General features: G+C 44.0%; 1 protein-coding gene across 2 annotated transcripts in view; it reads left to right on the forward strand.

The window, feature by feature from the left end:
- Positions 1-15793, forward strand: part of ABHD11 (abhydrolase domain containing 11) — a 168747-nt gene that overhangs the window by 119935 nt on the left and 33019 nt on the right. For both annotated transcript variants that reach the window (XM_085649719.1, XM_085649720.1), the window contains 2 exons: positions 7033-7203; positions 14328-14509. In XM_085649719.1, coding sequence (XP_085505845.1) covers positions 7033-7203; positions 14328-14509 — 353 coding nt within the window. The remainder of the gene's footprint in view (positions 1-7032; positions 7204-14327; positions 14510-15793) is intronic.

Genomic DNA, 15793 nt, shown 5'->3' on the forward strand with positions numbered 1-15793 from the left:
GGTCATCGGATCCAGCTGCTGCATATTCATACCAGAAAATTCGCCATCTGTATATAAAGCTATAACACGCCTTCATAAGATTGTAAGCCAGATACACGAAAATCCAGGCACTTGGACGTGGTCCGGGTGGTTTTGGAGTGTGATATCAGCCTGGGGATGGAGAGTTCTATCCTTCCTAGGTATTGGCCTTCTTATGCTCTTCAGTTGTTGTTTATGCCTACAATGTGGACCAGCGATTTGTGGTCTGTGTGCCACATCATGCATTCCATATCACAGTTCTCGTTCAAAATACCGGAAGAAGAAGGAAGAAGAAATGATGCTCCATGAGCAAATCGATGGAATGATGAAGATTGATATCTCTTGAAGGGCAAGTAGGGGACAAGGAGGGAATGTGGAAATGTGGATTTTCCTGATCAGTTATGTCCCCTATCTTGGACCCCAACGGATCTATATGCATGTTACAAGTACATGTATGTTCCCTCCAGTTCCAGTTTCTAAGACGCAAACATATGTGTGTCTACCGTCGACATGTTCTCTGTCAGATCCGCCATCGATGGGCTGGATATTCGATTCCTAAGTATGAAAGGCCACCGACTTTATATGGCTAAGTTACTACATTTTTACAGTTCAGGCAAGTAGGCCCGATTCTGTCCTCAAAGCCTTTCCCTGCTCTCTGTCTCTGACAGCTTCAGCTTGAGCTCGCATCTGTATCCATGAACTTTGTCCTACTCCCTGTGCAGCTAACGGTGCCTGCCTCGGCCAGTTTTCGCCTGCCTGCCAAGAAGCTGTATTTCACCTTCGAATTATCTATTTTGCTCTCCAGCCGATGCATTCCTGTCTAGTGATTTAGGTAAACATTTCCTTTAGCTCACAAGCAAAGGACTCAGCCTTTCCGTCCTCCTGCAAGTGATTCATAGCCCTGTTGCCATGGAAAGTTTTCTGCCCCTCGCATCTCATATAGACACTTAGACGCTTGTACACGCACACACAGTTAGTATAGAATAGATTCTGTCCGAGAGTCCTTCCTTGTGGATAACATAGTTCTCTAAACATAGGATGGTAGATATGATTTGGGATTAGGTTGACTTGACCCCCCAGACTTCTCGTCTCCACATGTAGAGCTAAATGTCAAGTCCCCTTCACCCCCTAGTTGCACGTCAATCACACGTCATACTGCTGCGCACGCATCTATGTTAAGTATTATCGTATAGATCCACCTATGTAAGATAATCAGAGCCAATCATGTTTCTTTTTGCTCCTTATTACGCCTAGTTTCAATTACGTATCACTATGTTAATTTATCTTATCAATTGTTACGCCTTTTTTGCATTTGTTTCATTGTAAGTGTATGACCTATAAAAGTTACTTCTTGTCAATAAAGTATTGTACTTCACTTCCTGAACCCTCGTGGTGACGGAACCTGAAGGCCGCGACTCGAGTCGGCCATTTTTGATGGAATAAAGCCCATTTAGAAAACCTCTTATACCACGGATTCTGCCTCTTGTTATTCTGAGCTATTTTACTTTATTTTAAAGATTCCGTATGAAATTCAGTTTAGGTAAAAAAGAATATTTACCACACCATGTCTCAAGTCTCTTTAAAATTATTCTACTCAATATTTTTATCGATGCGTCTAATAGAGAAATGGGACGATAATTACTTGCCTCAGACCTGGATCCCTTCTTAAAAAGAGGAATAATTATTGACTGGCCCCAAGAAGTTGGCATCTGACCCTCCGCTATTGCATTAAAGAACCTGGTCAGGATGGGTGCCCTTAGATCTAACTCGGATTTATACAAATCCAGCGGGACTCCATCCGGGCCAGGTGCCTTTCCGCCCTTGCTATTGCGTAGGCCTTCGTAAACCTCATCAAGACCAATATCTAAAGGCAATCTAGGCCAAGTATACTCGTTGTCCATATGGGGATCTAAAATTAACCTATCCGGATTAAAAATATTTAAAAAGTGGTGCATCCATGATTGACAGTCGACATGAGAGGTTATTTCAGGCACTGAGTCATTTTTTAAGAAAGGACTATTTATGGTCTGCCAGTATAACTTACTATCATTTGTTTCAGCCGCACAGCTGAGATTGTACCAAGCCTCTTCTTGGAGAGCTTTTTTCCTTTTTGTAAGCGATGTTTTATAGACAGAACGACAAGTTTTAATTGCTGTACAATCACGTGGTTTAATGCTCATCGCCTGTTTTAGGGCGTGAAGAGCATGTGTACAACTTTTATCAAACCAACCAGTGTTGATTACTCTTTTCCCCTTATGCGGTTTTGTGAGTAAATTATCAATTGTTTCATTAATAGTACGTAGGTGGTTTAATATAACTTGCGGATGTACCTCGTCGCTAATACAATAGGTTATCTCCATAGTACACTTTCTTAAAACCTCCTCCAACAACTCATGTGGGACAACCTTTGTCCATTTAATCCTAAACCCATTAGGTCTTACAGCCTCGATAAAGTTAATACGATTGTTAACATCCATGTTTTTGGGACCCCAACAATGCAATGATAAGGAGATGCTGTTATGATCACTTAAAATTTGCTCATTAACACACAAGTTGGAGTATGGACAATCGTTAGACAGTAAAATGTGGTCAATATATGAATTAGCTCCTCTTCCAGTAAATGTTGGACAGTTAACGTTATTACTATTCTTCGTGCAACTTAACATATCCAAATCAAACTTTGCTAACATCATGTTAAGGGTAGTGCCATACATACAGTGTGGGAAGTGTAAACAATCATTTCCTTCCATGTTACCACTTTCCCTTGTTAGGCCACATGAATTACTCGAGGCATGAGGACAAGGACTTATATTGAAGTCACCCAACCAAAGGACTATAGATTGGTGACCTGTAACTGCCTGTGTCCTCTCAATTTCTTTTTCAAGCTGAGTCAGGATTTTACTTCTGTCGGCAGTGAATACATTATTATAAAAATGTATCAGCAACAAATCTTTCCCTTTATCAAACTCTAGACATAAGACCTGAGAATGGACATCCACTGAGACACAACTTTTGACTTTGCAGGATTTTAATTTAGTGGATATTAAAAGCAAGAGACCACCTTTTGCTCTTCCTGCAATTGAACTCACTGCATTCAAGCTGTGTGCTAAATACCCCTCAATAAAAATGGGTTCCTCACACCACGTTTCCTGAAGACATATTATATCGTACCCTATATTAATAAAATCCTTCCACAAAGGGGAGTCTAACTTCCTCTTCAGGCCAGCAATATTCCACGTAACAACGCGGTAACCTGTATCAAGATCGCACTTAGCCCCTATATGATCATTTACTGGGTCTACCAAGGAAAAGTCTGGGTTTAAAGAAGGATCTACAATGGTACAACAATTCTGAGTCTTTTTGATTCCTGTGTTCTCCAAGACAGCTTCCACCCTGTTAGGTTCAGATAGAGGTGAAGGGGGAACAGTCACTACTTTATCGGAGCGGACACCACTAACTAATTTCTCATTCGTGTTCTTAGTATTATCGGACAGTCAGTCATTTTCCTCCAATGAGGACAGGGCGGAGTAACGGTTGAAAAGGGGGATGGTATAGTCCCTTTGCCTGCTGAATTCCTCATTAAACTGTATATTCCCTCTATTAAAATACTGAGGGGCTCTTGGTGGCAAAAAGGGAGGATAACTAACCCCACCCCTAATTAAACCGGGTTCATACAGCTCAATCTGTTGGGGCCTTGGCAATTGTGGGCCATCTAAATAGCTATAAAAATAGCCTAAAGGCCTAGCAGAGACCAAGTTAACTTGGTTGGGTAGGGAGGCGGCTCTTAAGAGGACAGTTGCCACGTGTTGTGGGTATTTAAAGTTAACAAGTATACAGTCCCCTGTGGTAGTTTTCCTGCCTTCTCCTATCCAGCCGACTCTGCGGGTAGATAAAATATCTTGCGACAATGCCAGCGGAAATCCACAGTTTTTGTTAAGCCAGGCAAGTGATTTGTTTTTTAAAGAGTCATGAGATTCCTGGCTAGAGTTAGGCATACTAGAGTCTACCTCCGGGACATTAATCAATACCACTGTGTAAGGGGCACACTGTGGTGGGAGGTTAACGATATGGTTTCTCTTGTGTTTAATATGCCCAACATCTCCCCTGGCTACAGGCTTCTGAATATTACTTGAGCATGTATGTGCAGAGATTACTTTTCCTGCTGAAGTGGCTGTTGTGGGTGGCGCAAAAACTGATATCACAGTGGGTGGCGCATCCATGGGTCGACTTAACTGACCACTGTCCCCCAATCCCAGAGGAGCTCCCGTGTTGTGGGTACCAGACGGATGCAAAGTAGGTTCCATGGCACCCTCTGTGGGCTTATGGACGGTAGGGGCCAAAGCGGCAAAAACGGAGGTTAACGCGGGGGAGGATCGTTTTTCATAAGAAGCCAAAAGGCCCTTTAAGTTATCTACTTCTGCTGAGACTACGTCTAATTTTGCCAACAAAGGACTAATTATAGACTCTAATTTGGTCTCAAAAATTGAAACCAAATGTCCTATTGTGGCTGCGTGCAGAAAGACCCCCTCAGTATTATCATTAGTCCCTGATATTTCTTTGGACGAATCCGGTAAAACCCCCCTTCCTTGTTGAAAAGAGCCCTGTTTTTTTGGCTTATAGGTCACCGCTCTCTTTACTGGTGCTTTCCTACACGCCCGCGTTTTCCTCTGCATCGGGGAAGGGGTTAGGGTGGTTTTAGAACAGGATTCTGTAGTCGGTGTGATAGAAGAGTTCAATTGGGAAGTGGGTTCATCAATACTTCCAACAATATCCGTAACAGAGAGTACATCAGCAATCCCATCAGCACTGTCAGTATTAACCGTACTGCTTTCAGCGAGTATTTCAGTATTAGGTGCTAATGTGTCCATTAGGGAAGTTTCTAAGTTAGATCTGCCCAATGAAAGTCTCCGATCATTATTAATCTTATTTACAACTTTTACCAGATAGTTGTCCATTGTCCTCTTATCCCCTGCACCAGATTGATTGGACGACTTGGATTTCGACATGAGTGTAGGCATATACAGTAACTTTTAAAACAGGTATTTTTATAGGACTGTTCACTTACAAATTAAGCGAAGATCACAGTTCCGTGGCCCTGCCTCCTCCTGCCCCGGACGGCCACAGACGGCCCGCCCTCTGCCCGGGCTCAGCCCGGCGTCGCCCGCGCGCGTCCCGCGTCGCGGAGGGGGTTGTCGGTTATCAAGCGCCTCCGGGCGCGCTGGCGGCGGAAGTGGCGTCGGTAGGAGCAGTGTCTGCTGGGGATTGTAGTCTCCTCGAGTGAGCTGGCGGTCAGCTCTCCCCCTGTGTATGGTCTCGCTGGGCTCTGCAGTCTCCTCGAGTTCGATTCTGTGCCCCCCGCTCCACCGAGGGAGCTGTCGGTTATCAAGCGCCTCCGGGCGCGCTGGCGGCGGAAGTGGCGTCGGGAGGAGCAGTGTCTGCTGGGGATTGTAGTCTCCTCGAGTGAGCTGGCGGTCAGCTCTCCCCCTGTGTATGGTCTCGCTGGGCTCTGCAGTCTCCTCGAGTTCGATTCTGTGCCCCTGTAGTCAAATAGCGCTTTTCAAGTCACCACAAGAGCGCTTTTCAAATCACCCAAGTATTGCCCCCGCTGCACTTTCAATCACAGTAAGGACCGCTCTGTCACTTGCAGCTCCCGGCGGCTCTCCACTCACTCCTGGCCTCGCACCGACACAGCGCGGCTGGGAACGTTTACCTGGGCTGTTCTTGTGGCGTCTCCTCCTTCCCTGGAGACCTCTCGGCGGTAGTCCTTCCCCTCCTGTGTCAACTCAACTCTGCTCTGAAAACGCGGAGGGAGAGGTGGGCAGCAGGCGACCAATGGTCTAGAGCCCTTGCTACCAATGGTGGAGAGCCTTTGCTACCAGTGGTATAGAGCCCTTGTTACCAATAGTATAGAACACTTGTTACCATTGGGGGAGAGCCCTTGTTACCAATGTTATAGAACCCTTGTTACCATTGGCGGAGAGCCCTTTTTTTTTTTTTAAACAGATTTTATTAATTTATCATACATCCAGCAGTATTAACGTTAGGCAGGATCATTTCTCAGACATCAATAAGTGACTTCTCGTCTTTTACATGTAGTACCAAATACTCTTGGAAGCAACTTCACTGTTGATATCTCCAATTGGCGGAGAGCCCTTGCTAACATTGGTGGAGAGCCCTTGTTACCAGTGGCGGAGAGCCCTTGTTACCAGTGCCGGAGAGCCCTTGTTACCAGTGGCGAAGATCCCTTGTTAACAGTGGCAGGGAGCCCTTGTTAGCGATGGTGGAGAGCCCTTGTTACCAATGGTACAGAGCCCTTGTTACCAGTGGTGGAGAGCCCTTGTTTCCAATGGTATAGAACCCTTGTTGCCATTGGTAGAGAGCCCTTGTTACCAGTGGTGGAGAGACCTTGTTACCAATGGTATAGAACCCTTGTTACCAATTCGATAGAACCCGTGGTACCAATGCTGGAGAGCCCTTGTTACCATTGGTATAAAGCTCTTGTTATCAGTGGTGGAAAGCCCTTGTTACCAATGGTATAGAACCCTTGTTAACATTGGCGGAGAGCCCTTGTTACCAGTGGTGGAGAGCCCTTATTACCAATGGTATAGAACCCTTGTTACCAATTCTATAGAACCCTTGTTAACATTGGCGGAGAGCCCTTGTTACCAGTGGTGGAGAGCCCTTGTTACCAATGGTATAGAACCCTTGTTAACATTGGCGGAGAGCCCTTGTTACCAATGGTACAGACCCCTTCTTACAAATGGTGGAGAGCCCTTCTTACCAATGGTGGAGTGCCCTTCTTACCAATAGTATAGAGCCCTTGTTACCAATGGTGGAAACCCCTTGTTACCAATGGTGGAAAGCCCTGGTTACCAATGCTGGAAAGTCCTTGTTTGACCGAACTCTTTTCTTTCTGTGCGTTCCCAGGACAGTAAAGCAATGTATTGCATGTCAGGTTACCCAGCTGTACTTGATCATCACTGTGGATTTTCTTTTCTTTTCTCTTGCATGCAGCCGGATCTCGTGCAGGGATTAGTGTCTGTGGACATCAGCCCATCTCCAACAGCCGCTAACAGCAGCTTCCACACCTTAATCTCTGCAATGAGGAGCGTCCAGGTGGAGGCAAACATCCCGCGCTCCACGGCCAGGAGACTCGCAGACGAGCAGCTGCGCCTGGGGGTACAGGTACCTGTCATTGACCCATAAGCTCTCAGTGTGTGCTTAACTATTGGTTCCTTTTTTGTGGGCATCATTCAAGCGAGTCTTGCATGGTAGCAGCCAGGGGTGCCAATGTTTTTTGGTGGGTGGGCACATCTATGGGTTTTGTGTGCACTGTTGGGTCGCTGGTGAGTCTTTGTCAACGTTATTTCCTTCATTGACTAACACCCAGCCAAGGCAAATATTGTGTGCATGTTCTTGAAGGGTCAACAGTACATTCATGGTGGCAGTCTTTCACATTCAGTAGGACATAGAGAGTGATGTGTGTGTGTGTGTCTGGTATCACGTGTTTGTGAAGGGAGCCCTGATAGTGATGGAACAGAATAACACCCTCTAGGTTAAAAGGTCGGAGTACTTAGTTAGAAGGCACTTCGAAACTTTCAGTATGAAAAGCATTTAGTGAATACATATTTAGTCTGCAATATAAATCTAAGAATTCCACAATGTACCATTGCCACGACTTTTGAGAGAGTTAATATCTTTGTTCCATACTGCAGCCTTAGTCTGTGTGCCTCTTGATAGAGGCAACCATGCGTCTGTGCATACCCCACTGCATGTCTCCGTCATGTGGTACCAACGAGCCTGTGCCAATGTCGCGATGTGCATCTCTTTCAGGAGGCATCCATTAACTTGGTTCTTATCACAGGTGGCAGTCAGTGCTGTCTCCTCCAAGTGGAATACTGCTACTATCGTCGATGGTGCCTCCTTCTGGAGCAGGTGTCTGTGTATGTTTGGGTCTGTGTGTGATAAGGCCACTGTGGGTGTATCTTTCACAGCTTGCAGCTATGGCTCTGCGGTAATCTCATTGTGCGTGTCCAGAGTCTTGGTAATCTCGCTCTGTGAATGCATATTTTAGAGGATGCAGCCATGGGTCGGGTCTGTGGTAATGCCCTTGTGTGTTTGCTACGAGGCAGCCCTGAGTCTCTGCTAATGACGTTGTGTGTCCCACAGGTGGTAGCATTGTGATTGTTGTAATCTCCTCACGCGTGCCTCCTACAAGAGGCAGCGTGGAGTCTGTGTGTCGCCTGCAAAAGATAGTGCTCAGTCCCACCGGGAGAGCCTCTTAAAGGATGCATCACTGTGTCTGTTCTAATCCCTCTGATTGTGTCCTATACAGGAGGTTTCACTGAGTCTGTTCTAATCACACCATGTGTACCTCGTACAGGAGACATCAATGAGTCTGCCCTAGTCCCACTCTTTGCTTCATACAGGAGACACCAGCGAGTCTGTTCTAAATCCATTGTGTATACCTCACGCTGGAGACAGCACTGAGTCGCGCCTAGTACCACTGTGTATGCTTCATAAAGGAGGCTGCTCTCAAGTGTATGTTTTCCCTGCAGGTGGCAACACCAAGGGCCTGATTACGAGTTTTGCGGTCTGTGGGACCTACAAACCCATGGTGGCGGTCCATGGACCGCCAGACTGGTGGTCTACCTGCCGTATTACAAGTACGGTAGTTGGACCACCACTGGACCGCTGCAACCACCGAGATTCTTGATCCCGTGGCGTAGCGGTCTGAGGCAGCAGTATGCTGGTGGTGCTGCTGCAGCACCGCCGAGTATATTATGAATTGCCTCACTGCAACCCTTTCCACAGCGGTGAGCCTCGCCATGGAAAGGATGGCGGGTGAGGCAATTCAAGGGGCCCATATAGGGTCCCAGGATGCCTGTGTGCATGGGGGTGCATGCAGGGGGGTAAATGGTATGCCTCCTTGTATTTTTGCACCCCCTGTTCCTGCACGGAAAGAAATGCACAGTGTTGTGCATTTCTGCCCATGCAGGAACTGGCTGCGGCGCTCCTACAGTGGGGCCTTTCTAAGGCTCTCCTATGAGCCTTAGAAAGGCACCACTGTGGGACCGCTGCGGCAGGACTACCTGCAGGGATTATACTTGTAATCCGGCGGCCGGTCAGACTACGGGTTTGGCGGTCTCGCAACTGGGCACTGGCGTGGCATCCCGCTGCGAAACCACCAACCTCGTAATCAGGCCATTAATCTTGGCCAGTCTTATTAGACATGCGTCTCACAGGAGGGTTCCCTGTGTATGTGCATACAGGAGACTTCCAGAGTTTAGCATGCAGTTTACGGCAGCTCCCTTCACATTCCTGCTCATACCCGCGGTAAGTCCAGTTGTGTATTGTGCTTTTGTTTTCCTAATCTTCAGTAGATCATTTTACATACTACCTTTATTATCACCTCATAGCACACCACCGGGGAGATTTAAATTTGAAGAATTTTTTGTCTTTGTTAAACCAATAGAAAGCTAGCGGTGTAGCCTCATCATATCATTTATTATTACTAAGTTCTGTCCATCTGTAGCACTCTCTTTATTTGTACGGACCCATGCCAGGTCATATTTAGAGACACGTGATCACTAATAGTTTCTACCTCAAAATGTTATTTCCTGTTAAATATTCTGTATTTACAAAAAAATAATGTGCTTCATCTCTGGCTCCTTAAAATGGTCTCCTTGTTGAAAGTCAGACACGTATCACATGCTAAGAACTCGAAATGAGCATTACGTAACATGAGTGATATGAAGTCATGAGTTTGTGCTAAATTGCAGAAGGCCCTTGGGAGGAATATACTACATATTTTGATCATAAAAAGTCCAGGATAAAACACAACTGATTGGATCTAAAAAACACGGAGTAAAACATAAATAATGCGATGAAATGAATGAGACTATTCAAGGCAAGCCATAGCTTATAAAGGTTAATGGTAAACGCCATTGTACAACACCCTGTTCATTCGGATCTGGTGTTTACAGACAAAGAGTAGATGTTGTATCTGGTGGATTGGTTCCAAGAACATAGCCATGGAGCACAAATAGCATTTGGATCTTGTAACTATACAGCAGATCATTGCTCATCTAACAAGTTGTGGACTAAATTATACTGATCCAAACTTACTTATATCTTTCAAAATGTAGTAGTTTATTGATCTTGGTTAGAATTACTTCCCGCCTTCCATGTTGGAAAAATAAATAAACATGTCGTAGGCTTCTAGCCCTTTTGGACTCATGCGCCACTATTGTGGAATGCTCGTATTCATTTTGTCTGGAAGGGTGAATAAAAGATCACGCGGCAAACCAGAATGATTCTGCCTGAATCATAGTGCAGATCATCATGCTTTGCCTGAATTACTGCTGATTTGTGGACTTTTTTGTCATATTTGATACGTTTGATAGATCACTATTGTGGCAGAAAAGTATGTGCTAAGGAATACCATGATACTTAATATCTGTACGTAGAATACATCATTGCAAACTGGACAGGGGGCTTTTGGGTTAGAAAGGCCAACGTATGGCTAGGATCTCAGTAAATAATGGTCTTGAGCAGGGTTATGATGTCACCCCGATTTTCAGTAGCTTATATCTAGCAGACCTTCCTAGCAGACTTTCAAAAAGTAAACTATTTCTCCCAAAGGATGGGTGACCTCGCACAAGCGTACCAATGTGTTAACTAGTAATACAAGATCAGACTTCAGTGGATTATTCGATTAGTGGTGAGCGACCCTTCCCCAGGCTGGCTCAGGAACAACTACGTTGTCTCTAATATGCAGATGACATTGTCCTGCTCAGCCAAACGCCAATAGGACTGCAGTGCTTAATTGACCAATTGAGTGGATACATTCAAAACTTGCACTTGGTACTATGGTAAACCAAGGTGGTCTGTTTTTCGAGTTCTTCGGCCAAACTAAAGTCTACATTTTCTTGGCGGGCAAACGGCCGAGTGCTAGAATCAGTTAAATCTTACAAGTACCTCGGTGTCAATATATACTCCCATTTAACATTCAAAGAACACCACGCTACCAGAAGAGCAACGGCCACGAAACGTCTGTTTGCATTCAGAACAATACACATAAAGTCACGCAACACATCGACCCACCATCTACTCCAGATCATGAATGCAAAGTTTCTATCATAGCTCACTTATAGTTCCGAACTGCTGAAGAAGAAAGACCCGGTCACCTTAAATCGGTTACAGTCGAACCTTTTCAAACAGCTGTTTGGGATACCGCAGTATGTCTTGCAAGCCAGAGTCAGGCTACAGTTTAGCCTTCTCCACCACGGCCCAGCATGGAACGGAGCCCTAGTAAAATTATGCTAGAGGCTGAGATCTGCTCAACCCCACGCAGTGGCCCACCTGTCTTGGCAGGAAATGGGAAACCAGCCCCACAGTGTGGCTTCTTGGCTCTCTGCTTTACAGCAATTGACTGAAGCTTTAAAACTAGAGGATGCTTGGGTTATACCCATGGAATATGCTGCCTCTAAATGGGTCCCCAACAACCAAGCTCTCATCACGAACTCTTGATCAGGGAGAATTTTCACACAAACGTCATGCGTGGGCAGTCTTGTCATCCTATGCCGCCAGAGCCAAAACTGACTGCTCACTTTTCCGCTGCTATGAAATATACCCTGCTGTGCATTAGTCTTGGTGTTTATCCATCATAGGACTTAGTCCCCACCTGGAAGCAGTATTGGCTTAACAATGATTGTCGCTTATGTGGATACAAGCAGGAAAGCTTATTGCATCTGCTTTGTCAAAGTGTGGCTTATCATCCCTAAGAGTATCCAGGCACTGTGCTTTGTGTGTGCCTGGCCCTCTTAGCCCAAATGCGAGCAATCCAACGACCGACTCTAAGAGCCCTCCTAGTCTGGTCATGCCGCCCGGCAGTGATCACTGTTCTAAATGGGACCTCAGTCCATCAGCCTTGCAAGGTAGTGAGGTTTCTCACCTCTTATCAAAACAGCTGGAAGAACACTGACATTGATCAGCTGGGTGAGGGGCAGGCCTCCTATTGGGATCGGCCTAGCGTTAGGGGGACCAGTTGGTGCCCATTATTTATGCACCAGCATTTTTATGACTCGGTTGCTTTGTTTGTGCCTATTTCATGTTTAGTGGGTCTTCACATGTTGGTTTCAACAGCTCTGTTTTTTACACGCATGTACCTTGTGAAGATTTTTCCATAGATGGGCTCCATGGGCTAGTCGTATCCGGGGTAACAGTTGTGAAGCCTGTCAGTGGGTTACCTGATATGCATAAGCACTTTATTTTTTGACCCAAAAAACGCCCCTGTAGATGGAGTCTGCTGATCAACCGTTCTCTCCCCCCCCCCCCTCCCCAAGAGCTATCATGGCCTTTTATAGTGTGTTTTAAGCTTGCTTGCACTAGCGACCGAATGTGTTCAATCCGGAGTGCTTCAGCTTGTCCATAATGAGGGAAGAGCACGACTTCAGAAGCTGTACAGATGTTATGCATTAGCACTTTATGCTTTGGATTGGACTGCAATTATTTCCATCTTCCTGTTAGAGACAGTTTCGATTAAAAGACCTTATCAACGGCAGGTTCTTTTATGTGGTTCACAATATTTGTAATTATATATATTGTAATGAATTTAATTAATCAAGCAATAAAGAAGACATACAGTGGGTCTTAAAAGGCAGTTTGGTGACCTTAAAAGTTACTGCAGAGAGAATAAACTTGTGGCAAATGAAACAAGATAAGAGCTGCGGTGTTCTTGTGGAACAGCCATTAAGTAAAATGCTACATAACTGAGATTGAACGGGAAAAGACAGAAAGCAATACCTTACTAGGAGTTATTTTAATTAGTTTGGAAGAAAAGTGTAATTCATAGACAGGTCTTGTTTGTAAATTATACCGCAACACAGGATTTTTGACAAAATGTAGGGTAGTATAATTTTAGCACCATTGAAGAAAGAGCCACTTTTCTTCTGTAGTCTATGTAAAAGCCCAGTATCAGCAGCTGTGCAAGTAGAAACATTAACATTGCAGTTCTCCATTGATCTGTGGATATGGGAAAGTGATACAATCGCAGGAAATTGTCAGTGGGAAATAATGTTAGTCAAACATTTTGTTGCAGATGGCATGTAACAAATGTAAAGAACGTATGCACCATATTTAATCTACATGTATTAAATAACTTTGAGAGTTGGCAGAGCAATTCCATAAATGGTCCGAAAATTAATATTATTGAATCTACCATACTGTGTTCTTTTCGCTGGGGTGTGCAACATATATCTTCGGACAGTACATTACAGAGCCCTTGGGAATTTATAGGCAGGCTGAGACTGTAGACATAGATTTGAAAAGTGCCTGCTTCTGAACTCTGTTCATCTCTACTGTAGATGAGAAGGGAAATAGTCAATGCTATTTGTTGTGTTTTTCCTTTTCTCCAGGGGTTTGTCTGGAAAGGGAAGGGGAGGAGGATACTGCCCCCCATATTATTCTAAATCCCAAAAGTATCCAACCACCTTATTGACTGAGTCTCCACTTTTAGATTGACCCAAGTCCTACATTGATAGAGAAATCCACAGTTGTTTTTTAGGGACCCTCACACCCTATTGGTGTCAAGCTTCATCATCGCATCTCACCTTGGTCAATTATTTATGGACAGGAACTGAATGTGGCTATGACACTTTTTCTCTTGTTATTTGTTTCTTGAGGATAGACAGTTGTATCCGTATCAAACATTAATGGAATTGCATGTAAAAGATACCACTTATCCGTAGTGGAGATTGTTTAGTCAGCAAAATATTTAATTAACTGGCTGTGGCACCGGAACTTTAAATTGTGGCTATAAAAATAATTTGATTTAGTTTGAATAAGCTAAGCAATATCTGAAAGTGCAGGGACTAATGTAGCAGAATACAGTACTGTCTGTATAAATTGCGAGTAGCGTTTTTCTTGCTGTCAGTATGTGAGGGACACGTTTTGGGGATAATCCTTTACAGACATGCCATGCTCAGATTTTTCTTTTATCTAGCAAGCCCAATAGGGAGGACATCCCATAAGTTATGAATATTGCTATTGTAATTCAAAAATTTTGTATTGGAAGATTCACACTGAAACGAACTGATTGATTTTACATGTTTCAAAAACGTTTTTTGTGAATCTTATGTCTAGTTTTGTTTTATATGGGTTTAATTAACTATTACAGTTCATACAAGAGACAGCATTGATTGTGCTAATCTCACTGTGTTTCTCCCATCACAGACAGCACTTATTCAGAGTCTCTTAGGTGAGGCAACCATGAGCTTGTTCCAATATCTCTGCAATTTACCTTGTAGGACCCAGCCGTGCGGCAGTTCCTTCTCACAAACCTGGTGGAAATAGATGGCCAATACGTCTGGAGGGTAAACTTGGAGTCTATCTCACAAAGTCTACCTCACCTCATGGAGTTCCCTGAATTTCATTCATCGTACACAGGTCCAACCCTCTTCTTGGGGGGTTCGAACTCTCCATACATAAGGTAAGTCTTCAGTATTTGGCGTGTGGTAATGTTTTTCAACATAAATTAACTATAATACAAAGGTTATCATGCGTTACAAAACAGAAGATATCCATCCTCCTATTCACCGATTCTGTAGCACATTATCTGCAGGCTGAAGGCCTGCAGGAGGTGTGCTACAGGAGCATTTCTTCCCATTCTGTGCTGTTCCGGAGACTCCTCCTCATCTCCTCGCATGCCTGTGCTTACCTTTCGTCCAACAGCACTTAGGGGAAACAAAAACAAGGGCCTAATATAAATCCAAACCAACCTCGAATAAGCCCTACTTCCCCGAAGCCTTTCTCTTTGTGTTTAGCAAAAAGCCGCCACCAAAGGGCAGCTGAAGATTCAGCTAATGAGTATATCATTCACACAACACTTTAGATTTAGCTCTGGCATTATGCTTTCTCCAATAGGACCTAGTGGCCTAATTTGAATAAGTGCATGGAATAATACTTTTGGTGTGCAGGACCACTATTTTAAACCATTTGTATTCTTCTTTCTAGGTTTTCTTTCATTATTTTAAGTTTCTACCATGCTGCTATTCTTTCATTTGATTGGTGTTTAAAGAACATCTAGAAAAACCTTCAAACTCATGTGAAAGAGGAATGGAATAAAAAGCCTATTTTGGAAAGTAAAAATTCAGAAAAATAAGTTTTCTGTTATACGTTTGTGTCTCACCATCCCCAAACAAATTAAAATGTAAATTTTGAGAAAGTAAATTGAATGGGCGTAAACAAAAGTGAAAACTTAGCACAACTCATGGTACCGAATTCCTAATCTTTTAGAAATAATGAAGATGTGTAATACTTCCAGTTTTGTAAGATGCATATTTGAAAAGGATGCTTTAATTTGTTTGTCTTCAGAGTGGTGGCAGGGGATAGAATAAAAACGGTTTGTGAATGCAGTTTTACTCTCCTGAGCAGGTGAATGTACACACTCGCTCTCTCTCCAGTGGTCAACATCAAGATAACATGAATTCCATGATTGATGTAAGTAGTTTGACACTTCCTGGTTAAATCTTTACTGATGCCTGGCCTACTAGTTAAATTACACATTTTAAATTGGATAGCTACAGTTCTCCTCCAATGAATCTTCATTATTAGTCATAAGCATTGAACTGTCCAGTCCATGTGCAGGATCCCTTAGCAAGTAAAAAAAAATCCATCTATCTATCACAGAGTTACTCTGTTGTTATAGTTAGGATTCCCAGGTGTAGGAATTCCTCTGATTTTTGCTCACTAATAACTTTGACCCTATTTGACG

This window comes from Triturus cristatus, chromosome 3_2 (genome assembly GCF_964204655.1).
Source record: "Triturus cristatus chromosome 3_2, aTriCri1.1, whole genome shotgun sequence".
In the NCBI taxonomy this organism is placed as follows: Eukaryota; Metazoa; Chordata; class Amphibia; order Caudata; family Salamandridae; genus Triturus; species Triturus cristatus.